At 35.7% G+C, this 27,490-nt stretch overlaps 2 protein-coding genes and 1 long non-coding RNA gene across 4 annotated transcripts in view; 2 read left to right on the top strand and 1 right to left on the bottom strand.

Annotated features, from left to right (window-relative positions):
• Nucleotides 1-20,388, top strand: part of LOC111025173 (HAD-superfamily hydrolase, subfamily IG, 5'-nucleotidase) — a 33,494-nt gene extending 13,106 nt beyond the window's left edge. For both annotated transcript variants that reach the window (XM_088126429.1, XM_022303023.2), the window contains exons 11-17: nt 137-242; nt 9,273-9,436; nt 9,869-10,003; nt 12,776-12,906; nt 19,827-19,889; nt 20,009-20,087; nt 20,182-20,388. In XM_088126429.1, the coding sequence (XP_087982555.1) occupies nt 137-242; nt 9,273-9,436; nt 9,869-10,003; nt 12,776-12,906; nt 19,827-19,889; nt 20,009-20,087; nt 20,182-20,244 (741 nt within the window). In that variant the 3' untranslated portion in view covers nt 20,245-20,388. The remainder of the gene's footprint in view (nt 1-136; nt 243-9,272; nt 9,437-9,868; nt 10,004-12,775; nt 12,907-19,826; nt 19,890-20,008; nt 20,088-20,181) is intronic.
• LOC148210523 (uncharacterized) lies at nt 18,852-20,262 on the bottom strand. Its single transcript, XR_015792205.1, has 3 exons — nt 20,167-20,262; nt 19,423-19,909; nt 18,852-19,094 (listed from the first exon to the last, which is right to left on the bottom strand). It is a non-coding gene; the product is annotated as an uncharacterized LOC148210523 (long non-coding RNA).
• Nucleotides 20,389-22,835: 2,447 nt separating the features above from the next.
• On the top strand, nt 22,836-25,652 carry LOC111025174 (protein TRIGALACTOSYLDIACYLGLYCEROL 4, chloroplastic). The gene is made up of 5 exons (XM_022303024.2): nt 22,836-23,227; nt 23,318-23,570; nt 23,670-24,024; nt 24,677-25,014; nt 25,323-25,652. Exons 1-5 carry the CDS (start codon nt 22,968-22,970, stop codon nt 25,518-25,520), a joined length of 1,404 nt encoding a protein of 467 aa, XP_022158716.1. The 5' UTR covers nt 22,836-22,967; the 3' UTR covers nt 25,521-25,652.
• The last annotated feature ends 1,838 nt before the right edge of the window (nt 25,653-27,490 follow it).

The following is a 27,490-nucleotide window of genomic DNA, read 5'->3' as shown; positions in this document are numbered from 1 at the left end:
AAGTTACTTGTAACTTCTGTTGTAATTTTTCTTTCTATCAATGAACATTTTTGGTTTTCTTAGTCTAAAAACCATATCTGACAATATACTTTTAGGTTTTTTAGTCTAAAAAACATATCTGACGATATACTTTTAGGTAATAGTCTCAGCAAGGAAGCCAGAATTTTTCCAAATGTCTCATCCATTGTACGAGGTGGTGACTGGTGAGGGTCTCATGCGTCCGTGCTTCAAGGCTATTGCAGGTGATTTTATGTGCTTCAGTCCCTATTCTACACCTACTTTGTAGTTCATCCTAGGAATGAGGAAAAAGTACCAAATTTCCAATTTCACGTCTGTCATTGAGTTTTATTTTTGTCAATATTCATGGGTTCTATCTCAAAACCAATTGGCAATGAGAAAAACCAATTGGCAATGAGAGGAGTAGCCCATGTCTATTATAAACTATGTAAGGCCCCTTCTTTTATCAATGTGGGATCCTTAACATGTCCTTCAAGATCGTGGCTCTTTTGGCTCATCGATCTTGGCCGAATCCCTTTTTTGGACCGGTTGCTCGTTTGAGCGTTTTGGGCTCTGATACCATATTAATATTCATGAGGTTTCATCTCAAAGCTAATTAGCAATGAGAGGAGTAGCCCATGTCTATTATAAACTTATGTTAGGTCCAATGTTGTTAAAAACGTACGATACGCGATAAGTATCGTACGATTCAGAACGAAATGAAGGTTAAGCGATTCAAATTGTGTTTTGAATCGCAAATCATGCGTATCGTACGTTTCAAATGTCAAAACCTTAAAATATGGAACGAATCGAATCGATTCGATTAAAAAAAAGGGGGGGGGGGGTTTTTTACTCACCTGGTCGTGCGTTCCATGGCATGAGAAGCAGTAGAAAAAGACGGAAGAAGAAGAAGCGGTGGAAGAAGAAGACAGAAAAAAGAAGAAGAAGAAATAAGAAGAAGCGGCGGAAGAAGAATTTAAAACTTAAAAGTAAATTGATTGTTGGGTTTGGGTACCAACGGGCTCGAGGGAGGTGAAAAGATTTAGCCTCCTTTAATTATAAATGAATTTCTTAACAACCTTGGACTTTTTAACATTCACTAGAAGGAATGTTGAACTTATTTGCTATTTGATATATAATGAATGTTGAACTTATTTGCTATTTTATATATATATATATATATATATATATATATTAAGAAAAAACTTACGATACACAATACGTTACAATACACGATACATTAAATTTCAATTACGATTTATGTTCCGATTCACGATTTAACAACCTTGGTTAGATCCCCTCTCTTTTCAATGTGAGATCCTTAACAATTTTCTTTGAATATTCTTCTTTTGTAAGCCACCAACTGCTTCAGTTCTCTCTCTCTCTTCTTTGCCTTTCTTTTTTTTTTATGTTGATATCACAGTTTTAGAAAAGTCTGCTGGGATCCCTTGACTATCCGGCTTTGTAAGAAAAAGAGGTGTAATGGATACAGGTAGTTCCAATAAGATTTCATTCTTAGCGAAAATCTATTTTTTTTTAATTTATTTTATCTATTCCACGAGTGAAGTTCTAATTGGACAGCGTTTACTGTACCTTATTAAGTTTTGTTATTTTTCTTATTTCACTCTTTCGAAAAAAAAAAAATAGATGATAAAGAAGAACACCATCGAGAAACTTTGAACCTAGCTATATTGAAACGCATCTTCAGAGATTGTCTCTTGTCTTCAAAAATTCTGAGATTCCTTTCATACCACAGCTCGTAAAGTAATGCCTTTGTAGCATTGAGCCAAAAAGGTTGACTTTAGGATTATAGGTTGGCCCAAGAAGAAGCTGAAGGATATTATCAGCAGCTATGTTTCCAAAGACCCACGTCAAATTAAATTCTTCAAAGATTAATTCCCAGCACTGTCGAGCAAAAGGACAGGAAAAAAATGTGAACCAAGCTCTCCTTGTTGGATCGGCAAAGTGGGCAATTGAAGGCAAAAGAACATGACCAGGCAGCTTCTTTTGTAGAATGTCTGCTGTACAGAAGGATCCAAGTGAAAAAACTCACCTTCTTTGGACTTTTGGTCTTCCAAATAGCTTTAAATAAGTCTGAAGGCATAGGAGCATATGAGGGAATCTTACGAATAGAGGTCACTGTGAAGCAACTTGAAATATCCAAGGACCATATCCTTCTATCTGCCCCATCTACAGGGGAATAAAAATTTAGAAGTGACAGCAAAGAAATATATTCCTCGATCTCGTCATCCTTCAATGCCCGACGAGAAGGAATTTTCCAAGATAACGTCTGTGAATCCCAAAAATCAGCAGCTGAACCTGAAGGGGACAAGGATAAACGATAAATTTTTGGAAATCTGACCATGAGAGGCTTGTCCTCTACCCAAATATGGTTCCAGAAAAGAATATTGGATCCCAATCCCAATTTGAAAGTTGCAAACTGTCTAAATTGCTTCCATTGCCGAGAAATATTAGTCCATGGACACCTAAGGCTGCCATTATTTCTCTCCCTCGTGGACCAGCTAGTTCAATCTCCCCCTACAAGCCTGCCACGACCTGCCTCCAAAGGGCAAAGGTTTCAATGCCAAAATGCCAGCCCCATTTTGCTAGAAGGCGCTATTCATTTTTGAAATTCCACCAACCCCCTGTTCGCCATCTTCCATGAGCTTGGACGAGATATTCCAATGTACAAGATGATTTAAAGCCCTAGACTGACCATTGTTCCAAAGGAAAGTTCTCATTCTTTTTCAATTTCCTTGCATACCCCGAAGGTATTTGAAACAAAGAAAGATAGTAAAGTGGAATACTTGATAAGACCAATTTGCACAAGGTCAATCTACCTCCTCTGGACAAGTTATAAAGCCTACAACGATCCAGCTTCTTTAGGGGGAAACCCCAAATCCTCTATTTTTTGGAGCCCTATTCCAAAGTAATTAATAGAAGGTGGTTCTCGAAAAATCGAAGAATTATAGATAAATGTACAAAAGGAATTAATTTTTTTAGCTAAAAACTCAATAGGAAACCATTATGGGCACCCTAATATTCTTGCAGGCTTCGACTCACATAAAGTTCTCATAATAATCATGAGTTTCATCTCAAAACCAATTAGCGATGAGAGGAGTAACTCATGTATCTTATAAATCTTGTTAGGCTCCTTGATCTTTTGGATGTGATAACAAGTTTGCCATCAATATTACATATAATTCAGTTCAACAGGATAGAACCAAGCATGTTGAGGTTGATAGACACTTCATAAAAGAGGAGTTAGACAACAGACTCATATGTACTCCATTTGTACCAACAAATGATCAAATAGCAGATATCCTTATGAAAGGATTGAACAACAACAACTTTGAGCATTTGGTTAACAAGCTGGGAATGGAGAATATTCACCAGCTTGAGGAGTGTTAAATGTAGAAAATCAAGCTTAAATTTAGGGATTACTTTCCTTGTATACCATGTAATATATTCCTTGTAGAATTAGACTATACCTAATTTCTAGTCTCTTGATTGAATATACTCTTGTATATATTGCCCTCTATTGTATTGAGAATAATAAGAAAAACTTTCTCATATAGCTTCATGGTATCAGAGCTTTGAGAAATAAAGTTTTTTTTTTCAAAACCCTAGCCGTCAGGAAATAAACCCTAGTTTTACCAACCCTAGCCGTCAGGAAATATTCACGGCAGAAACCCTAGCTGTCATCAGATCCACCTCCGGCGAACTCTTCCCGGCAGCTCCGTCGCCATCGATCTTCTCCATCGCAACGTCCTTCACGGCCTCTCCATCGCCGGCGGCCTTCATCCCGAACAGATCCAGCCGCATAGATCCAGCCGGTCTTCATCGTGAGCAAGTCTCCATCTGTCGGCCTCCGCGATCCGTCCCCCGCACAATCGGCTTTCGCGATTTTTCTTCACCGACATCAGTATCTTCAAATCTACTCAGATCTGTTACTGACGCCGCTTGTACCGCCGCCGCCGCCACTGCTACTGTCGCCACCATCCTCACAGAAGCAGATCTGGTTTCTTTTTTGGTTTTCTTTTGTCCTCTGGTTTTTGTTTCAGATCACCTTTGTTCATAGATCTATTCGCTATGGCAGATTCAATATCAATCACAGAATAATGCCCCGATTTTTCTCGAAAGCAGCAATACTCAGGTAACATGCCACAAGTTCACTGGTCACAATTACCTTCAGTGGTCTCAATCAGTGAAGATGTTTATGTATGGTCGTGGACTAGAAGACCATATCACTGGTAAAGTAGAATCACCAAAATCTGATGATCCAAAATTTCGCAAATGGAGGGCTGAAAATAATCAAATAATGAGCTGGTTAATAAACTCTATGACAACTGAAATTGGAGAAAATTTTCTCCTATTTTCTACTGCCAAAGATATTTGGGAAGCTGTTCGGGATACTTTCTCCAATAAGGAAAACACCGCTGAGATTTTCCAGATAGAGACTACTCTCCAAGATCTCAAACAAGGTGATTTATTTGCTTAGATCTATTTGAAACTATTGATTGGAAATGTTCTGATGATCGTACTCTCTTTCGAGAATTTGTGGAAACAAAGAGGATTTTCAAATTCCTGATGTGCCTCAATAAGTCCCTTGATGAAGTTCGTGGTCGAATTCTTGGTACTAAGCCATTACCTAGTATTCGAGAAGTCTTTTTTGAAGTATGCAGGGAGGAAAGTCGAAAGCAAGTCATGATGGGATCATCAGAACATCCCCCTACTCAAAATGGATCAGCCTTCATTTCCCAACGAGATCACCCAAATGATCCAATCGCCCTTGCTGCTCGGGGAAACTTCCAATCATATGGTGAGAGTCGGCAGCTCAAAGGGCGACCATGGTGCGATCATTGCCATAAAGTGGGACATGTCAAAGAAACCTGTTGGAAACTACATGTAAAACCAGCAAATTGGAAGCCAAACGCCACCAAATCAGATCGGGAACCTAGAGGGAATGCTGTTGTATCTGAAACTTCCAATCAACAACCACATACTAAAGAGTTATTAAACATGCTGCAACAACTATTGCACAAAACAAATCTATCAACAACAATAAGTGGTTCTGGGAATGCACAACAACAAGGAGTATAATCTTGAATCAGTTTTATTTGTGCCAACATTGGAGTATAATCTACTATCTGTTAGTAAGTTGAATCGGGACTTGAACTGCGAAACTAAATTTCTTGCAAACTCTTGTATTTTTCAGGACTTGGGATCGGGGAAGATGATTGGCAATGCTGAACTATGTGTTGGATTGTATCTTCTGAGAGCAACTAGTCCTCCATCAATAAATAGCAATAAACTTGTAGTTCAGTCTAATCGTGAGTCAGCTTATATTTCTGCTTCTTTAAATCATAAAGATAGTCGTGTCATGATGTTGCACTGTCGTTTTGGTCATCCTAATTCTTTATTTATCAATAAAAAGAGTAAATTTTTCAAGTGTGAGATTTGTCAACTCTCCAAACACACACGTGCCCATTATTCACCTCATACCTATTCTCCATCTCAACCTTTCTCCCTTATCCATGGAGACATTTGGGGGCCTTCGAGGGTAAAAAATATCAATGGGGCTCGTTGGTTCATTCTTTTTGTCGATGATCACACACGTCTAAGTTGGACATTCCTTATGAAAGATAAATCTGAAACTAGCCAGTTATTCACAACCTTTCATAAAATGATTCAAACTCAGTTTCAAGCCAACATCCAAGTACTGAAAACTGATAACGCACGTGATTTTTTCAACTCTACCCTTGGAACATATCTCCAATCTCATGGCATTGTTCACCAAAGTTCTTGTGTTGACACACCCCAACAAAATGGTGTAATTGAACGCAAAAATCGCCATCTCCTCGACATAGCCCGATCCCTAATGCTCACATCACACGTTCCAAAATCTTTTTGGGGTGAAGCTGTTCTCACTGCTACATATCTCATAAACCGATTGCCTTCCCGTATTCTCAAATTCAACACACCCTTGCAAAGCTTACTTACGATCTATCCTACATCCCATTTGGTCTCTCCTTTGCCATTAAAAATATTTGGGTGTACTGCATTCGTTCATGTATATCCTCAGCATCGTAGTAAACTTGATGCGAGATCCACAAAATGTGTCTTTCTTGGATACTCATCGAATCAAAAAGGATACAAATGTTATCATCCTCCATCTCAAAAATTCTTTCATACCATGGATGTCACATTTTTTGAAAATCAACCATACTATCCAAATTCTGTAATTCAGGGGGAGCATCATGATCTTGAATCACAAAATTGGGATTGCACTCCTGAGTTTCCTGTAGTGACTTTAAATCCATCCTCTGAAAGTTCTCTTGTACCCTCACCTGTACCTCCTTCTGAGCCAACTTTCCTATCTACCTCTGAGCCCGAACTGCAAGTTTATTCGCGAAGAGCAAGACAACCTGAGAGGACCGAGATACAACCTACACTAGTTCAACAAAGCCAAGCTCTAAACCAAAATCCCAGTGTCCCTGAAATAGCACACGAGATATCAGAAGATGATAGACCCATTGCTGTAAGGAAAGGTGTTCGCTCATGTACTCAACATCCCATACAGTATCACTTATCTTACACTAATCTGTCGACATGTTTCAAAGCATTTGTAACTCCACTAGATCAGATACAAACTCCCAACACAGTTCAAGAAGCTCTACAGAGACCTGAATGGAAGGCTGCCACTCTAAAAGAACTACAGGCTCTAGAGATAAATGGGACTTGGATACTTATGGACTTGCCCCCAAGTAAACGCACAGTTGGATGTAAATGGATTTTTTCGACCGAACACAAACCAGATGGTAGTATAGAGCGATTCAAAGCTCGCCTTGTGGCTAAAGGATTCACACAAGCTTATGGATTGACTATCAGGAAACGTTTGCTCCAATTTCCAAGCTGAATACTATTCGGGTACTTCTCTCTATTGCAACAAATCTAGATTGGCCCTTGTGTCAACTCGATGTAAAGAATGCATTTTTAAATGGCGATTTAGTAGAGGAAGTGTACATGGACATACCTCCTGGATTTGAGAACAGGTATACTAGAGGAAAGGTATGTAAACTCAAGAAGTCTCTCTATGGACTAAAACAGTCACCTCGGGCTTGGTTTGGAAAATTTACAACTGTGTTGAAACAAGATGGCTATACTCAGTGTCAATCCGACCATACCCTCTTCATCAAGCATTTCTCACCAAGTAAGATCACTGTTTTAATAGTATATGTTGATGATATAATTCTCACAGGAAATGTTTCTGAGGAAATTATTCGACTGAAGCAACTTCTCTCAAAGAAATTTGAGATCAAAGACTTGGGACACCTACGGTATTTCCTAGGAATGGAAGTCGCAAGATCTAGTAAAGGGATTTCTGCTACTCAACGAAAGTACACCCTAGATCTCCTAAGGGAAACCGGGATGAGTGGCTGCAAACCAACAGACACACCTATGGATGCAAACTCAAAACTTGGAGTTAATCCCGAAGATGAACCAGTTGATCGAGGCAGATATCAACGTCTAGTTGGGAAACTTATATACTTAACTCATACGCGACCAGACATTAGCTTTGCGGTTAGTGTGGTAAGTCAATTTCTGAACAAACCTTCAAAGGAACATATGAAAGCTGTGTATAGAATATTGAGATATCTCAAGCACGATCCTAGGAAGGGACTCATGTTCAGAAAGACCACAAACCGAGCACTTGAAGTTTACACTGATGCAGATTGGGTCGGATCTCCGATTGATTGGAAGTCAACATCAGGATATTGTTCCTATGTATGGGGGAACTTAGTGACGTGGCGCAGTAAGAAACAACAGGTTGTAGCTCGAAGCAGAGCTGAAGCTGAGTTTCGATCATTAGCCCATGGGATTTGTGAAGGAATTTGGTTAAAACGCCTTCTCACTGAGCTCAAGATCAAGACTGAAGGTACTATAGAGGTACTATGTGATAATCAATCTGCCATAGCCATTGCAAGAAATCCAATACATCATGACCGGATGAAACACATTGAAATAGATCGTCACTTCATTAGTGAAAAGATTGAGACACAGTCTATTAATCTAAGACATGTGTCTTCTCAACAACAGGCAGCTGATATATTAACTAAGGCATTGCATCCAACCAGCCTCAATAGATTGATTTCGAAACTTGGAATGACGAGCATATATCATCCAGCTAGAGGGGGAGTGTAGAAAATCAAGCTTAAATTTAGGGATTACTTTCCTTGTATACCATGTAATATATTCCTTGTAGAATTAGACTATACCTAATTTTTAGTCTCTTGATTGAATATACTCTTGTATATATTGCCCTCTATTGTATTGAGAATAATAAGAAAAACTTTCTCATATAGCTTCATTGAATTATCTCTTGATTTCCTATTATGTTTAGGTTTTAATAGGTTAGTGTTTCCCTTGTTCTAATAGGTATGTGTTTCCTTATCCTAATACAAAATGGTTTCTTTTCATTTTTCTTATCAATTAACATATAAAGGCATGTGGCTTTCTCTCTTGTACACTTTTGATTTGAGAACTAATAAGATAAAACCACGAGGCTTTTCCTCCACCAAGATTTGGTATAATAGCAAGAATTGGATCTCTACCCCTTAGAGAATTGCAACATCCAAGAACTTGGGTGTGGGCAAGGAAGGAACCTACCGCAGCGAGCTTCACGTGGTTGCATTCAACACTGCATTATTTCTATGGAAGAGTTACCCAACCGTATAGAAAAATTGGAAGTTGTAGAAGAATTATAAGAAAAACCTACAAGTACTGACCCTGGAAAATTCTAAGCTAATTGCCAAGACAAGCAAAGCAAAGGAAAAATTAAAGGAAGAGACCAGCGGGCAAGGCAAGGAAGAAAGGGAAGATAGACTCCCACTCTGTTTGGAGGGGGAAAAAAGAACCAACGGCAAGGAAAAGGGGAAGAGAAAAAAAAGAAACATCAACAACTCATCAATAAGGAGAACCCTATAATTCTCTATGCTGTTCATTTTTGCTTCATCAAAACTTTAAAGGGATACCTTGCTATGCTGTTCATTTTTGTAACCTTCCAAGGATGTAGGGCCTGTTTCATGTTTTACCGATTTTATCAAACTCCTAAGAAATGAGTGTTGTACTTCGTAACTTTTCACTACTTTAAAATTATGTTTATTTCAAAAAAAAGAATAGTAATTTTAACTGCTAAGTTACATACATGTCTTTGTAATGTGTTCTTGCTTTTGCTAATGTACCAGTGTTTATTTAATCGTCTCTACCTGCAGGGGGCTTGTACTCTGGGGGAAGCGCACAAATGGTTGAGAAGTCATTAAACATTCATGGTGATGAGATATTGTATGTAGGTGATCATATTTATACTGATGTAAGCCAATCTAAAGTACATCTGCGCTGGAGAACAGCATTAATCCTTCGAGAATTGGAAGAAGAGGTATGTGTGGGAAACTATTAAAAAAGAAAATAGAGAAGTTACTTTTCCTTAATGTTTATATCATTTTTGTCTATGGAATTTCTTGCAGATTTGGTAGCTTGTATGGTTTTTTATAGAGAAAGAGGCTATAGTTTTTTTTTTTTTTTTTATAAAGAGAGGCTATAGTTTCTTATAGAGAGGGTGGAAGGGATGGAGGGAGGGAGCTTTTTTCTACTTGTCACACACGTGTCATTTACAACTCATAACAAATAAGTAGAATTCTAATTGGAACGGTAGGTTTTATGGTTGTTTAAGGTAGTGATTTATATTGGAAGTTCAAAGTTCTTGGTCCAAATTCACTATTGGATCTTAAAGTGATATCTTTGTCCATGATTTTCTAGCACAAATTCTTGTTGAATACTTATGTTACTGTTAAAATATTTGATTGTGCAGTATATTGCTTTGATTAGTAGCCGTGGTCATCGAGCATCACTCATTGAGCTCATTAATCAAAAGGAAGTTGTGGGAGATCTATTCAACCAACTTCGGCTTGCTTTGCAAAGGCGTAGTCAAGGTCGTCCTGCTCAAGTAAGCTCTCGTTCTTTTATGCTTCCTTATGTAAGTTTCTACAAAGAATGAGAATCCATATAGATCGTGTTTCTATTGTTAATAAAGAAATGTTAGGATAATTTTAGGGATTATTGAATTGTATTTTTAATTTAAAACCAAAAGAATTATTTATTTATTAGTTTTAGGACTTCTTGTCTTATCCTTAAAGGAATCTATTGGATCGGATGACTTGGCTGGAAAATCTATTTTATATTGGACGGTGATAGCTTTTTGCTATTGATCTTTTTCTAGCTTTTCAATCTTTAGATCATTATTTAGCTATTTCCTTTCATCCTAGCAATATAAAGAATATCTGATCCGGAAGTTAAGTTTGTGGATGTCATTCTCATGCAATTAAAATGAGTGAAAAGGCATAGTGTCTGTGACAATTTTTTTTTTTTTTTTTTAAATAAGAAACGAACTTTTCATTGATAATATGAAAAGACTGTGACATGTTTCTATGGAAACCTTTTTTTTATTTTATTTCATAGGATTACTTTTTAAAAAGAAAAAAATAGTTTTGGGGTATTCTTCTTATACTTTTTAAATAGATTTGTTTGAATTGAACTAACACATTTTCGGTTTCTTATTAAAAAAGCTGAGTGAAAAGATGATAAAAGTTGTATTTTTGGTAAAGGGTTTGGAAGAGTGGGGATGTACATTATTTGGTTAGATTGAACAGAATAAATTTTGAAAGAGTTGGAGCTCATTTGTAAGCTCCTAGAGGGTTTTCTTTCCCTTGTTTTGTGTGTTGGGTGAGTGAGTTCTTGCGTTTCCTATGAATACATCTTTTTCTTTGAATATTTCTGATCTAAAAATAAATAAAACCAAATCTGATTGATTTATTTTGTTAATCCGATCCCACTCGGGACAAACTTTCGCCTTCCAACCAAAAACAACCAACTTCTTTTGGAAGATCTCTATGATGTTTTCTGGAAAGAGGAATATCCTAAGAAGCACGGACACGGACACGGACACGGGACACGGACACGGACACGGGACACGGACACGGACACGGGACACGGACACGGGACACGGACACGGGACACGGACACGGACACAACAGGACACGGCGATACGTCAATTTCTAAAAAACTAGGACACGGACACGCTGGGGATACGTTATTTATTTATTATTTTTTTTAGGATATAGGTAAATTTAACATAAAAATGCTAAAAATACTTCGCTAAAAAACATAAATGTCAAGTAAATTTATTGGGTTGAAGATGTACCCCACTAAAAAGCATAAAAATAGTAAATGTAATCCACTAAAAAATCCTAGAGAAGGATTTGAATTTGATTATTGGGTCGAAGTTGTCATCCTAATTTAGTAAATCATATTCTACTCCAGTTTAATTCATATGAAATTAGGGAAAAAAGGAAGTAAGAATAGAGCTTATTTAATTTAACTCACACAAACAGAAGGGTGGGTCACTAGGTAGCGTTTTAGGGTTTTTTTTTTTGTAGTTTAAGTTGTTGAGATTTCAGCCAAACTTCTTGGACTTCCAAAATTGGGCTAAGGAAACAATATTTTTTTATCTGGCGTGTCCCTCCCGTGTCCAAAACGTGTCCCCACGTGTCTGAAATTAAAATAAAAAATTTAATATTCGGACACTTTAAATTGCGTGTCGGACACGTGTCCGGAGCGTGTCCGGACGTATCCGTGTCCGACACAGACACTCCTCCTTTTTTGCCGTGTCCGTGTTTTATAGGGAATATCCTAAACAGGTTCAATCTTTTCTTTGGTATCTTCCCTAAGTAGCAATGCTTGCCTTCAAGTTCAAAAGGGAGCTCTCCAATGTCTCCCTTTTTGTTGGTGTTGTTTATGCAAACAAATTAAAGAAGACAAAAACTCAGCTTTTCTTGTTTAACTCAGCAGTGTCTATGGTCTCGTCTGTTTTTAACAGTTTTTGTGCCCTTGGTTTTCCCTCCAAAAATCTTGAAGAATTCTTGTGGTCATAATTTTAGAAAGATGTTCCGAGTTTTGTGTATAATGCCTGGCCTACTAGGCACTTCTCTGGAAATAGAGATTAGAAGAAATTTAGAACCTTTTAGGGATTTGGAGAATTTGTATGATTTTTGGGATTCTGTGAGCTTCCTAACTTATACTTGGAGTTCCATATCCATGCACTTGTATCACTACATGCTCTGTTTCCTTTTCGTTTTTTCTTCTTCTTCCTCCTTTTTTTTTTTTTTGGAAAAATTCTCTCACGCACTAAGAAACAACGTCCATTGAAAAAAATATTTTTATAAGAAAATTAATTAAGTTCTTGTTTCAATTTATTCCAATTGAAGGGTTTTTTTTTTCTGTTAACTTCTTGGCTTTCGGTTTGGGAGTATGTTTTTTGCTTTATTATATTTCTCTCTTTCTCCCTCTCTATGTATAAGACTGGTTTCTTAAAGAAAAACCTAGCTTTTAGAATTTATGTGCTCACTTCTTCATGATCCATCCGCTGTTTTTTCTACTTGATTTCATCGCACACAGAGAAGCCAAACTAAAGATGTGAGATCAATCTTGGATCCTTTACTTCAACATTATCGGCTCATGTGTGAATCGTCTCTCAATAGTTACGATCATTACTATACAACATGAATCACTTTACTTTTCAGCATAAGCGGGAAAATGAGACTGATATAATTCACAGGCGTTTAACTTTTTTTGTAACTACGAGGAATTCTAAGCACGGTCTTAGTATCAAATTTCTTCAAGCTATGTTTCATTAGCATTCCATTTATTTTGCGTACTTCAGACCATTGCAGCGACTAACATGGATGATGAGGAACTCACTGAAAGCATGCAAAAGCTGCTCATAGTCATGCAAAGATTAGACCAGAAAATTGCTCCAATGCTAGAAGCAGACGGAGAGCTATTCAGTAAAAGGTAAGATTCCATTATAAAGTACAGTGAAGGATATATTATCTTTTTGAAACGAATCTCCATGTTCATTTGTTTTCCCAATATAGTGCTGAACATTTGTTTTCATCTCTGTCAAAGGGGAAAGGGGTAGTTGTTTTTTTCTAACAAGAAATAAATTTTTCGTTCATATATGAAAGAGAAAAAATGTTCAAGGATACAAACTCTTGAAGGAATGAAAAAGAAAGGAAAAAACAGTCAAATGAAGAAGAAAAGTCCAAATGATATAAGAGAGATACGACATTGATGAACAAAACACTAAAACGGAACATAGGACTACTTAGTTTAAAGTAAGAAATACATAGCCTTCTTATATAGGAGAAAGGCTCAATAGATAAAAGGAATGGAAATAAGGATAGAATAATAATTAATATTTACACCTAATTACAATTAATATTCACAAATAAACCAACAGGACTTTATCAAGAGAGACTTCAATCAATGGAGATAGATTCTGAGTTGCTCTGACTAAACTTTTGATACCAAAAAATCTATCAAACAACTAGAGAGTCAGCTTCCCCCCTAAAAGGAGATTTCTTCAAGTTTCATTGAATCGAATAGCCCATTATATTTGATGGAATAGCTCATTATTTTTGTAAAGAGAAGAGAAGAATCCCACAATCTCCGATTCAATGTCTTCTAAATTGACAATAGTGGCCCCACTTGCTGATTTAAGCTTTGATATAAGTAACTTCCTTTTCTTTGCTGCTAGAAATCGATGAAAGAAACCAGAGTTATCGTCTCCTTTCAGCCACTGCAGTTTGCATTTTTGGATCAAATTTCTTTCTAAACTGACATATAAACTCATAGACTCTCCTCAGTAAGAAGCCCGTGAAACTATTTCTTCTTCGGTAAGAGAACCATCATCTTCTTTGGCGTTCAGCAAGTTAATCATCTTCAACAAGTGGGCTTCTTTTTCTTTTCTGAATTTTTTCTGAGGAGGAATACCGTGCTTCGATGGGGGCTTTCAAATTCCGCAGCTTTGGATTTAGTACATAACTACCCCAACTACAGCTGTCCTTCTTGAGAGAATTTGATAAAATCTCAACACAATCTCTCTTCAAGCCGAGAATTGAAGAAACGAAAAGGAGGACTGCATAAAAATCAGGGATTTGTGTTATATCAGAGCAGTCTTTCCGTTAAATATACAAGTCTCTTTCAAGTTTTTCCAGCGATCGTACTTGAGAAGAATCCTTCACTGCCACAAGGTAATCCAGCAGCAGTACGATCAACATCAATATTGGTTTTACCAGGGCCTTTGCTTGATCATAAGGTGGAATTATGCCATACAAACTTGTCTCTGTATTCTCTTTATCTTCGTCCTTAGCAAGCCATCTCACTTGTTCAGTGACCTTCTTTGTCAGTTTTACCTAGGCCCCAAACAAACATTCCTTACCCAAGGCACCTCAGACCATCGTGTTTATGGTTAAATATGAAGTTATCTATATTCGTGCCTAATATTTAAATATTAAAAAGAATCCTTCAAGATTGTCTATTTCATAGTTATATATGTAATCTTTGTTGTAACAGTATGCAGTATTATAACATATAACCAAAACATAATATTATACATAATACATGTCAAAGCGAGCATAGTTCAGCGGTAATTGGCATATATCTCTAACCAAGAGGTTGTGAGTTCGATCCCCCACCTTTTCATGTTGTACTCACAAAAAAAAAAAAAAATACTATACATAATACATAAAAGGAGAGAAGATTCCAAATAACGTAAGTGGCGAGGGGTCACTCGATCAAAAATCTCCAGTTCTAGGATATTTGAATCCATGAACTTGGTTGATCTATCATTGGAACATTTAAATTAGTCTACAAAACAAGTTTCATAATTTTTCAACCATTATTTTTTATGAATTTATGAATTTTTAAAATTAAAAAATAACTAGAGGTTGAGAAAAATTCTAATTTTTTATGGGCAGCGTTCTTTGAACAAAAATTGTTCAAGGATACAAACTCACGAATGAGTGAAAGGAAAACATAAAAATTTAAAAGATATACATAAACCGAAAGCATAAAACAGAGACGAAATAAGCCAGCTAAACAGAATAGATAAAAGCATCCCAATTACTAAATATAAGAGAAGGGGAATAGTGTGAGAATGGCTTGGAAAGAGAACACCAGTGAGATGTTTTGAGCTTGGCAGGTGAAAGACAATCAAATAAAAATCTACGGTTACTCTTGAAAATCCGCATATTCCTCTCAAACCATATTTTCGAAAGAAAACGTAATGACCCCAATTTTTATACGTAATTAATAATATAATATTGAGATAATTACTCATAAAACATAAGTAAAATAAAATAAGATAAAAACTTGTTCTTTCATCTAAAAATGAAAACGATAACTTAATAAGACTTAACTTATAAATCTTTAGCTGCGGAAATCACAAAGTTATTATCCTTAAATAAAACAAGTAAAAATGTGGTACAGTCATAATTGAAAGTATAGATTATAAATAAAATTCTACTGTATCTCATGTCTCCTCCTCGTCAATGTCAAGGTCATCCTCGACGTTGTTCTCGTCAACTATATAATTATCTGTAAAAAAAATTGAAACAACATGGAATGAGTATAAAAAATACCCAGTAAGTAGTTCCCATCATAAGTAACCTTTCATGCTCAAATAGACACATCATGCTTATATGCATGCATACCACAACCTAACATATAAATCAACATGCAAGCATGAACTTACATATCCAAATTCTTAATTTGGCGTCATGCTATGCAGAATGTAATATTTATAGGGTAATTACCCCCCATAAATACCATTAACATAAACTAATTTGTTTCCTAGGGCCCAACCCTTAGCAGAAACCATATATGTCATATCATACATCTAGCTGCATAACATAACTACTTAATTTGGGTAATACCTAAATCCATCACACATAAGACTATTGACTTAACTACGAATGCAATGAATCACACATTATGTCATGCTTTACCTAAACATGCTTAATAACATGATAATGCCACATAATCATAACATGCTTTACAATGCTTCAAATTTAACCATAATCACCATTCAATAACAAAATATATTTAAGCAACACGAATAACATAATTCAATAACAAACAAGGTAACACATAACATAATTCACTTACAATCAAACAATAATACAACAAAACATACAAGACGGTAACTTATGATAGAATCCACTTACCTGAACTTCGTAAACTAAAGGAAATTCCTTAAAGCTTCCTAATAACAATTAACACAACTAAAATTAGGACTCAATTACCTAAACTAAGTTTTCTCCAATAAGTTATCATAACTAAATAGGTTCATTATTCTACTAGTATAAATCCCATAACAATTAACCTTGTCCATAATAATCATAAAATTAATATTTAAATTTGTGAAAAGTAATTTTAAATCTTCATATTAACCTCTGATTTATATACTTTAATATCCATAAAATTAATTTACTGATTTTGCAAATTTATAAAAAAAACTAGAGAAAACACATAGCACTAATTTTCACAATTTTAAGCCCTAAGTAAAACTAATCATAAAAATCAATTTTAATACATTAAAATAAATTTTAGGCTAGTTTAAAGGTGCTGGTCATGGTCTCAAAAATTCAGAATTTACAATCCAATTTTTCATACTAAACAAGCTAAAACTATGAAAATAACATAAACCGTTAAAAACCATTATGAAGCAATTTTATGAACATTTTTAGGATCTTAATTCTGATTTTCAGACCCCAAATTAACAAAAATAAGGCCTAAACAATATCTATTTTATCCTAATAATGAACCTTAAAAATAGTTTGCACAAGGAAGAATGATGCTTACCGTTGGTGCGTTTTCCTCTCTACCGTAAAGAATAGAATAAGAAAATTTTCCAGCAACTAAGAGAGCTTGAAATGATGATGGAAATCTTGGAAAAATGGATATGAACATGCTTAGATTCTATAAGAAAATATTAGGAAAAATTCTACTTATAAAACTAGACTAAAAGAAACCGTTCTTACCAAAAAGACAAAACCGCAATGAACGATCCTTGAAGGGACTTGGAAAAGCAATCACAACTCCTCTAAGGTGTGATTTAAAACATAGGATAGATGATTGAGAGGAAATTTTCAGATTTGTTTACAAATATTCTTGGAGGAAGATGGAAGAAATATACATATGAAACTTAAAAGAGGAAAATTTAGGAAGATGAACAAACTCTCCTTTCTCTCGTCCTTGCATGGCCGAATACTTAATGGGGAAGAGGAGAAATTTTAGAAAAATAAAGAGTAAAATAAAGGTAATGTGGGGCTTTAATTGGTTAATTACCTTATAATAAAACTTTGGGTAAAATATATGAAACTTTATAAATACTCAAATAATGCTACCATTACAATTACTATAATTCACAATATTTATCTAATTACTAAAGTAGTATTGTTAATTTTGTTACTTAAATACAATTATAATCTTGCTAATCTTATTAGATTTGACTAGCTTAGGTGAAATACAATAATAATATAAAGTCACGAAAATACTGTTAAAGGTAATGCAGGGCATTACAGAAAACTGCATTAATCCATAGAATTCGCGCTGCAAGTGACAAACTGTGGAAATCCGCTTAGTAGTTGAGTCAAGTTGGCTTCAGCCCTCAAATCAAAAACCCAATCAAATTTGAACTGACCAGAGAGAGATCCATCCTCGACTTCCAAAAGAACAGTGGAATAATAAATGATCAATATCCTCTCCATCCAATTCACAAAGGACACGTAAAGTTAAAGCATTCCTAATTTAACTCGAATCTCAATAATAACAAGCGGCAGTTGCACAAATAGAAATTTGGCCAAAAAATAATAACAAATCTGGCACAAGCTTAAATGATTTACACATATGGCACAATTTTAAGCCCAGCCCAGAAAACATGTGAAAAGTCGAAAAGACCCATCAACATATCTCAATGTTGCATGGCTGAGATAAATCACTAATTGGTCAATTTTACAAGGTTCTAGTGAATCAGTGATTTATGTCTATTAGTGATCAATGTAAATCACCGATAACGTAAATCAAGTGACTTAGGTAAAGAAAAAAAGCTACTCAATGATTGTGTGCATGCTCATTTGCTATTAGGTTTATTACTTATATGCTTTATCAATATAATAAAAATAGTATTTTGGTGCTATTTAACTTTCGTTTTCTATTAGAGATTGTTTGCATGCTCAATTGCCATTAGGTCTACCATTAATATATCATATCAATAAAATAAAAAAAATAGTATATTAGTAATGTTTGACTTCGTTATCTATCAATGATGGTTTGTTTGCTCATTTGCAACTAGGTCTTTCACTAATATACCTTATTAATATTTTTTAAAAAAACTGATATATTTGTGGTATTTAACTTTCATTTTCTATCAATAATTGTTTCCATGCTCATTTGCTATTAGGTCTGTTGTTGATATACTATATCAATGAATAAGAAATGGTATATCGATGGTATATCAGTAATATTTGACTTTATTTATATCAATGATTGTTTGCATGTTCATTTGCTATTAAATCTATTATTGATATACTTTGTCTGTAGAATAAAATTGGTATATCAGTGGTATTTAACTTTCGTTTTCTGTCTATGATCGTTTGCATGCTCAACTAGCTGTTAAGTTATATTTGAATTCATTTTCTATCAGTGCTTGTTTGCATGCTCATTTGTAATTAGGGTTATCGCTAATATACCAAACTTTTGTTAAATAGGAAAAAAATGTAAAAATATCTTTGTTTTTCATGGATGATTTACCCTTCCCCTCTAAGCCAAACAACAATTATTTTTTAATCTGTTTAATAACTTTTTCTTTATTCCTATTATAAAATCTTGTAACGGCAGATAAATTGGTGAGATTTAATCAAATTAGGACCAAATTGAAATTTTCAAAAATATAATGACAAAATTGAAACTAAACCAAAACCATAGGAACTGAACCGAAACAACATCTAAATTATAGGGACTAAATTTATAATCTAAACAAAAAAAAAAATTCGTTTGCTAAGAGTACAGCAAGGAGTCTAATGTTTCAGCCCAATTTCCATTGGGAAGAATCTCTTTCCATTACAATGGCCACAACAAACGACTGAACCATGCGCATCACTGTTTGCACGCTCATGAACTCTAACGGGTAAGGGAACCTGAATATATTAAAATTGGAGGTTAAAATAGGAATAAAAAAAGATACTGAATAGATTTTAATAAAATTGTCATATTTGCAAAATTTGCAAAGTTATAAAGCATATCACAAAATTGGAAGTTTATGGACCTGTTAGATACCATCTAAGTTCAGATACCTATTAGAAAAAGGGAAAAGAATTAATAATAAAAAGTTTGGGACCTATTGGACACTTTTTAAAGTGTAAGAATTTATTAGAGTTTAGAAACTCGTATGACTCGGCTAGGTCATAGCAACCAATACTTTCCACCGGCGAAAACTAGTATAACAAGGGAATATGGACTCCTAACCTTGACTCATGTTGGCCAAAGAAATGTCTCCACCAGCTGCCACCACATCTCTGCATGGGTAGCGTGTGGAATGATCGAGAGCGGACCTTTTTAGATTTACACATGAATACAGATTTTATGGAGAATATGGAGGAGGAAAATGGTCAGCGTCATGTGTGAACTGATATTTGAAATACAAAACGTCAAGTTGAGTAGAAGGAAGTGTTTCAATATGGCATGTATTCAAATTTTCAATTAAATATAATGTAGGATTGGCACTGATCTTATGACTGCTGCATTCTTTGTTCTCATCTCAAGTCTGTCGTCGGTATAATCAGCAGTGCCCTGGGTAGCAGGACAAAACATTACTGAATGATATTTTTTGGAACTTAGATATATAACCTACTCTTACTGTTCTGCACCAGGTGGGGATTTCTTTCCCGTGCAGGTCTATGGGATAAAAGCCATTTGATGAGACAGATTGAGAAGTATGCAACTTTTCTTTCACCTGCATAATATTCCACTTTAAATAAAAAGCTTTGTCCCATCAAATAAAAATGTAGGTTTCGATGATATTGACTACAGAGTTCTTCCCAAATAATTGCAGGTATGCTGATATATACACTTCAAGGGTTTCGAACTTCTTAGACTACACACCATTCATGTATTTTCGCGCGCAAGAACAGGTTCATATTTTATCTTGGAGTGGTCTAAATAGTGTGGTGTTTCTTGATATTTGAGAATTGCTTCGACATATTGATATACCTTCCTTTTCTGCAGACACTGGCTCATGATTCAAATTCGTACTACTGTTCGCGGGATGGAACTCCTGTTGATAGTTAAGACGACCTACTAATAAAAGAAAGGAAGATATTGTATTGATTAGTTTTCATATATGTTAATCGTGCGTTAAATTTGGGTTGGAATTCGCTTGTAATTGCATATGACATCATTTTGCATGGTATAAATTTGAATCATTTAGACTAATTTCAATTATCTAAACTAATTTCAAAATGTTAAATAAATGATCATGATAATTTTTTAAAAGAAATACAAATTTTATCTCAAACTTAGACCAAGTATATCCATTTTTTTATTTCCTTACCTCTCCTTATCTCCCTCTGCTGAACCTCATCGCCACTTGTCATCTCTCTCCTCTGGTGACGGTGGCTTGCGAGGCAGTTGCAAGGTACGTTGGAGGAGAATGGGAAATGAATGAGAAGGGATAGAGGTGACATTAAATAGAAGTTTCTTTTCAAAATTTGTGGACTAAATATATATCAACCGCAAATTTCAATGACCACAAATGTATTTGTCAAGAAAAAAAAAGGAACTATTTTTCTTATGTTACTCAATTTTCAATTATTTAACAAATACAGTTCATCATAGACTTGTCCTTGGTCACGGAAATTTCCGGACCTCCCGAACAATCCATGCTTCCCAGTCTACAAAAGGTAGCAAAATCCTTCTTTATTTATTTGATTTGCTTTGAGAATTTGATGGATTTTTATCAGCTTCGGTTACATGGTCATGGGAAAAAATACTTAGGCTCCTAATAATGAGGATCAACCTTGTTTTCGAGATAATTACAAAATTAGACTTTTTCTTTTAAAGAAAACAATGAGTTGTCAAACAAAGTGAAGACAAGGTTGGTTCTATTTTCTAGTAAAATAAATACAAATCCAACCGATACTGATTTTTTGGTCCAAATCCTTCAAATTTTGAGAGTTCAGTGCGATGAAAGGTATCTAGACCTCCCTGCCTTGTTTTCGAGGAAGAAAATTCAACCGTTCTCTTTCTTAAATGATAGAATTTGGAAATTCCTCCAAAGTTGAAAAGGTGACTTCTTCTCAGCTAGAGGAAAGGAAGTTATCATTAAAGCAGTGGTGCAAGGTAAAGGGATTCGATAGAGAGTTGGCAATGGGGAACAAATTCGTATCCAAAAGTATAAGTAGATCCCTACATCATCTTCCTTCACGACCACATTCCCCATTAGGGGTAGCTAATTGAAATGTTGTCTCCCTAATTATTCTGGAGGGTGAGTGGAATAGGAATGAACTGTTTGCTTGCTTCCACGAGGATGATGTGCATCATCCTCAATATACTGTCGTCCAAAAGAAAGACCGAAGATACGCTAGTATGGCACTATTGTATGGATGGTAAGTATTCGGTGAAAGTGAGTACCGCTTGGCTAGTGAAGAGCTCTTCAATGGAAACCAGTTGAACAACGTGATGAAAAAATGGTGGAATGATGTGTGGTCACCTAGTATTCCTAGTAAAATGAAATTCTTTGGTTGGAAAGTCTTTAAATATTTCCTCCCTTTGGTAACAGCCCCTGCAAAGAGAGGCATGGAAGCGGACCCGAGATGTTTTAGGTGTGGTACGACTGCTGAAAGCCCCCTCCACGCACCCTGGTTTTGTAAGAAAATAAAAAGATGTGGGCGGCTACGCCCTTCCTATCGATGAATCACCTTACATCTCTACATTAAGTGGCTGACCTGTTTTGGTGGTTTTGGGAAGCTATTCCTAAAGTAGAGTTTGACCTTTTTTTTAGCCATGTGCTGGGCCATATGGGGAGTCTCAAGAAATTTTGAGAGAGTTGGTGTTCACAGCCCAGTTGGTTAAAAATTTGCAATTATGTCATTTTTCAAAATTACCAAAATAATCTTTTGAAAATTTTGAGTTTTTTGCGCTACTATTTACCTTCTTCTATTGCCAACATGCATAATAAAGACAAATAAATGATTTTGTAACAAAAAAAAAATCTTAAAAAATTGCAATTATATCCTTTTTCAAAATTACTAAGATACCTTTTTGAAAATTTTGAGTTTTTTTGCTAGTTTTTTTTTTTTAGGCAAAGTTTTTTTTGCTAGGCAAATTTTTTTTTTTTGCTAGTTACACGTACAATTACCTTCTCATTTTGCTAGCATCCCTAAAAAAAGACAAATAAATGGTTTTGTAATAGAGAACAAATTTTACAATTATGCCCTTTTTGATAATTACCAAAATGCCATTTTGAAAATTTCGAGTTCATTTTGAAAATTTCGAGTTTTTGTGTTACTTTACACGTCAGTTTTATCTTTTCCTTTTGTTAGCAATCATCAAAAGGCAAATAAATTATTTTGAAGCAAAAATAAATCTTAAAAATTACAATTATGCTATTTTTTAAAATTACTAAAATAACCCCTTTAAAATTTTGAGTTCGTTTACCTTCTGATCTTGGCAGCATCTCAAAAAAAAGGCAAATTAGGATTAAAAACCTCTATTTATTATTTTATTTTTTCTTTAAAGAAAATTAAAAAAAATCATTAGATTCATTTTAAATCAGTTTCGCATCAAGTAAAAGATTTTAAAATTAAATTTCGAATTTCAAATCACAATCATTCTGAATGTATTTTATTTTTAACTTGTTTTTAGCTCGAGGGCATTTCTACAAATTAACCATAGGAAAAGCGCCCTCGCCCTCGACCTGGAAACCTGATAGCAGTGGAGGGGACGGTGTGCTTTGCGAAAAGTGACAACTGCTACAAAATACAAGTAGATTTTAGGGTTGTGTTTAAGGAGAGATGAAGAAGCTAAGATGGACCATGGACGGACAAGGTTTTTGGGAGCTGGATGTTTCAACGCCTACAACACTGGACGGGGCGGCGTCCCCTGTTCCTGCCCACTTACACTTACTTCCATTGGGATTATCCAGAGGCGCCAGACTTTCGAGGGCCAAGCAGATCGATTTCATGCAGCGCTTCATGGCTGCGCCTTTTGTCCCCTCTTATGCTCCCTCCCACGGCTTCTCTCTTCAGCGCGTCTTCCCCTTCCCTTTCCCCGGGTAACTCACTCTCACTCTCACTCTCATTCTCTTTCTCTTTTTCTCCGATTCACACCCTCTGGTATTGATTTTCCATCAAATCCACTGCAGCTCTCCCACTCTTTTAGGTCAGTTCAATTTGCAGAAGTTTATCTCCTCTTTTACCAGATCTGGAGTGATGCATCACTCGCCTTCCTCCTTCCTCCAAGCCATTGGAAGGCACCTCTGCCACCCATCTTTCTACGCCCTTGGCGTCTCTTCTGATATCTCCTTAAATCCGGACGATTCGGATTCCCTGCTCATCAGCTTTGACGGATATGGCGAAAATGGAATGCTTCGAACAAAGGCACTACTCCACCACAAGGCACTACTCCACCCCTTACTAGAAAACAAATTGTTAAATCTGCTATGCTATTATTTTTTACGCCATCTCTTGATGTACAGTTTTATTTACTCGTTACAGTTTCTTCATCATGATCTAACAATGGAGGCACTTTCTCCAGGACTTTTTGTGGACGAATCGGGCAACTACTGGGATGTACCTTCTTCATTACTCATTGATCTAGGTTCTGCTGCTTTCGACTCAGGTCCAAGTTATCACTTGTCAATGCACCACAATGCCGGCTCTCCCTCACAATCTGGAACTGAAAAAACCGGTGCGGTTCCTTTCTGTCTACTTCCTGGTTTATCGCTCAAGGCTGCCTTTTCCTTTAAGCACAACTTCCAAATCTGGAGAAGCAATGCCAAGAAGTTAAAGATGGTGCAACCGTATGACATTTTCCTATCAAATCCTCATGTTTCTTTGTCAGGGATCATTGGTATGAATCCATTCCATACTGGTTTTCTGTCGTTCAGTTCATACTCCTGATTTTACTTTTAAGCTAAATATTTATTTAGCCACTAAAACTTTTACTACTTTTCCAATTCCTTCTCTAATGCTTTTAAAGTTTTAATTTTATCATCGAGATCGCTAAAATTTTCAATGAAGTCGTTGAAAATTACATAAAATTAGGTAAAGGACTATAAATGTTGGGTTTAAAATTATTGTTCTCTAACCTATCATCTCTGAATTATACGTTGAGGCTAAATTGAAACTTTAAAATATTAAAAACAAAAATGGTGGAAAGTTCAAGGACCTATTTATCTATTTAACCTTATTTTTATTTGGTGTTTTCATGCATACGGCATTTGCAAATGCAAATTGCCAACTTGGCTAACGAAATGCAAGACATACTCGAAACCGTATTAAGCCATCCTCAACTTTTTAATGTTCGAAGTTCTCTTATGCTGTAGAGTATTAAATATTCGAACTTTTGCTTTGCATCAGCAAAAAGAAGAAAATTAGCGTAAGATACCTTTGTTTATTACATAATTTTGCAGACGGTATGAAGTTGCGAGCAATACCTTTCCTGGGAAAATTAATATTTCGCTAATTTTACTAATTTTTGCTTACAATCTCTGCTGATGAAGGTGCTGTTGCTACTACCTACTTTGGAGACAATTCAGTTAGATCAGCCGCACAAGACAGTCTTCAGGAATTTAAAGGACTTAACATGCAGACTTCTAAAATAAGATCTACTGTTTTAGCGGATGTATTTGCTTCCATTTCTTTTTCAGCTCAGTATGGGATGTTTCAAAGGGGATTTTTGGATCTTACCCGGTTTTCTGCAAGTATGGATTTTCATTCTGGCTCCAAGTTCATTTCAGGAGCCAAGCTTCTGATAGAAGATCTTTCCAATTCTGGAAAGCCAAGAACTGAAACAGTGAAAGCCATTTTGCCTGATGCTAGATTTTCCCTTCAGCAGCAGGTATATTTGCCTTCCTTTCAGCTGCTGAGTGTGTCGTCGTCTCAATCGGAAATTAAATAAAATAGGAAAAATAAAGCAATTCTTGCGAAGTTCTGTTTCATATGAGGTTTGGAAATTCTGTCTTTGAGCTGAACCCATAATCAATAATTTACACCCTGAACACTTGCTAGAACATTTCTCTTGGTTGGTGAAGTTTGAAAGAAAAATGATAATATGTGTCTCAAATGAAGTCATGGAAAAACCTTCTTCGTAACTTTTTTGTATCAAGTGACTAACTGGGACTGTTTCGTGAAACGTTGGCCACGCAGATCGCTGGACCCATCAGCTTTAGAGCAGATTCAAGAGTTACAATAGATTTGAATAAAGCAGGGTGGGGTATGCAAGTCGAGGAGCCGACATTTGCCTTGGAGTATGCGTTGCAGGTCCTTGGATCAGCTAAAGCCATCGCTTGGTATTCACCCAAGCCCAGAGAATTTATGGTAGAGCTCCGTTTCTATGAGAACTGAAGCCATGGTTCGTTCATTTTTATTTCTAAGTGCTGCTGGTGACCAATGTGGCAATGCAACTCCTTTCTTTTTTTCTTTTCTTTTTGACACAATCACAGTCAAATTTAAGTGTTAACCTCTGCTTCCCCTTTATTTGTTTTGCCCACTGCGAGCTATTTTTAATTTGACAACATGAGCTGGTTATTTAAGAAACAATCCTCAGCCTCATGAATTCCTGTTTAAAAATGGTTTTGGTTTCTTAAAAGATGGAAATTTTAGGCTTCTGTTTAGTAACGTTACTGTTTTTTGTTTCTCGTTTTCAATTTTTTTTAAGAAATCTAAGCATTTTGCAATTAACTATGTTACTTGTTTCTCTTTTTTTGGGAACATTCTCAAATTGTATAAAAGTTTTGGAAACAGTCAAAACAAGTTTTTTCTTTTTTGTTCTTATTTCCAATGGTAAAATACACTTTTAACCCTTTAATTTGACGATAAATGCCTATTTAGTCTTCAAGTCTTACTTTTGGTCTCAAAGTGATTTACCGTCAGTGACTAACATCGCAACTAATTTATTATTAGGAAGGTTGACTTGGCAAATTATATAAATTTTTTTTTTTTTGGTGATTAGATGATGAGTTGGCATCTTCCTCTTTATTCTTTATTTTTTTTCTCTCTTGTTCTTCCTTCCCACTTTTATTCTCTCGGCGACCATCGCCATTCCGACCGACGACACCATTATCTTCTTTCTTCCTTTTCTCCGCCAAGGGAGAGGCCTCGAACAAGGGGAGAAGCACTCCTCCCTTCGTACAAGATCTGGAATCCCGCCCTGCTTCACTGTTCATTCTAGATCTGGAACCCCGTTCTCATACTCCGCCGGATTACTACTAAGGCACGAGTTCGACCATCCCCAACAACTTTCTTGCGATGGTGCAGATCTGGTCCAATTCTTCCTTCAATTGAGCGTTTTCTATTTATTCTCCTACCTTAGTAGCATGTTTTGTGGTGTTTCTGTTGGGTCTTGGTATATCCAAAATTAGAAGGAAAAAAAAGAGGAAAATAAATGTAAAAACCCACAATTCTCGTTTTATAAATATAGATTTGGATTTGGATTTGGATTCATAATTTTCTCTTTATTCGAGTGTCACGATTTTGGAACATTGTTTTATTTCTAAGGGATGAGAGTATACTAAGCTTAAATGGTTGCTTTTCACCACATCTGGAATGGGAGAAGCACTCCGGCATTTCGTTCCAGTTGTGAAACGCTCGCTTCTCCCTTCTAAATGTTTCAGCCATATCCGTTAAAGGGGTGAACTCTGATATGCAGATTTCGAAGTCTACGTGAAGTTCGTTGGAGACAACCTTGTAAGGAAAGGAAGAAAGAAGAGAGAGGAAGGAGGTTTCAAGAAGACAACAGCATCGGAAAAAAAAATAAAGAGCAAGAATAAGATGCCAACTCATCATCTCATCACAAAAAAATAATATAATATTTATATAATTTGCCAAGTCAACATGCCTAACAAGGAATTAGTTGCCGAGTCAACTTTTCTATTAGCCAACTAACGGTCAAATTAACTTCAAAACCATTTAGAATCATTTTCAAAATAGGTAGGCACGGACTAAAAGTGTATTTTATCCCATTTCCAATTTGTTCCACAGCATAACTACAAATAGATCGTCACTTCATTAGTGAAAAGATTGAGACACAGTCTATTAATCTAAGACATGTGTCTTCTCAACAACAGGCAGCTGATATATTAACTAAGGCATTGCATCCAACCAGCCTCAATAGATTGATTTCGAAACTTGGAATGACGAGCATATATCATCCAGCTAGAGGGGGAGTGTAGAAAATCAAGCTTAAATTTAGGGATTACTTTCCTTGTATACCATGTAATATATTCCTTGTAGAATTAGACTATACCTAATTTTTAGTCTCTTGATTGAATATACTCTTGTATATATTGCCCTCTATTGTATTGAGAATAATAAGA

This window comes from Momordica charantia, assembly GCF_013281855.1.
Source record: "Momordica charantia cultivar OHB3-1 chromosome 7 unlocalized genomic scaffold, Mcharantia_2.0 BLBB01000007.1, whole genome shotgun sequence".
In the NCBI taxonomy this organism is placed as follows: Eukaryota; Viridiplantae; Streptophyta; class Magnoliopsida; order Cucurbitales; family Cucurbitaceae; genus Momordica; species Momordica charantia.
Note: the sequence above shows the minus strand (reverse complement) of the source record. Positions and strands in the feature narration are given on the sequence as shown.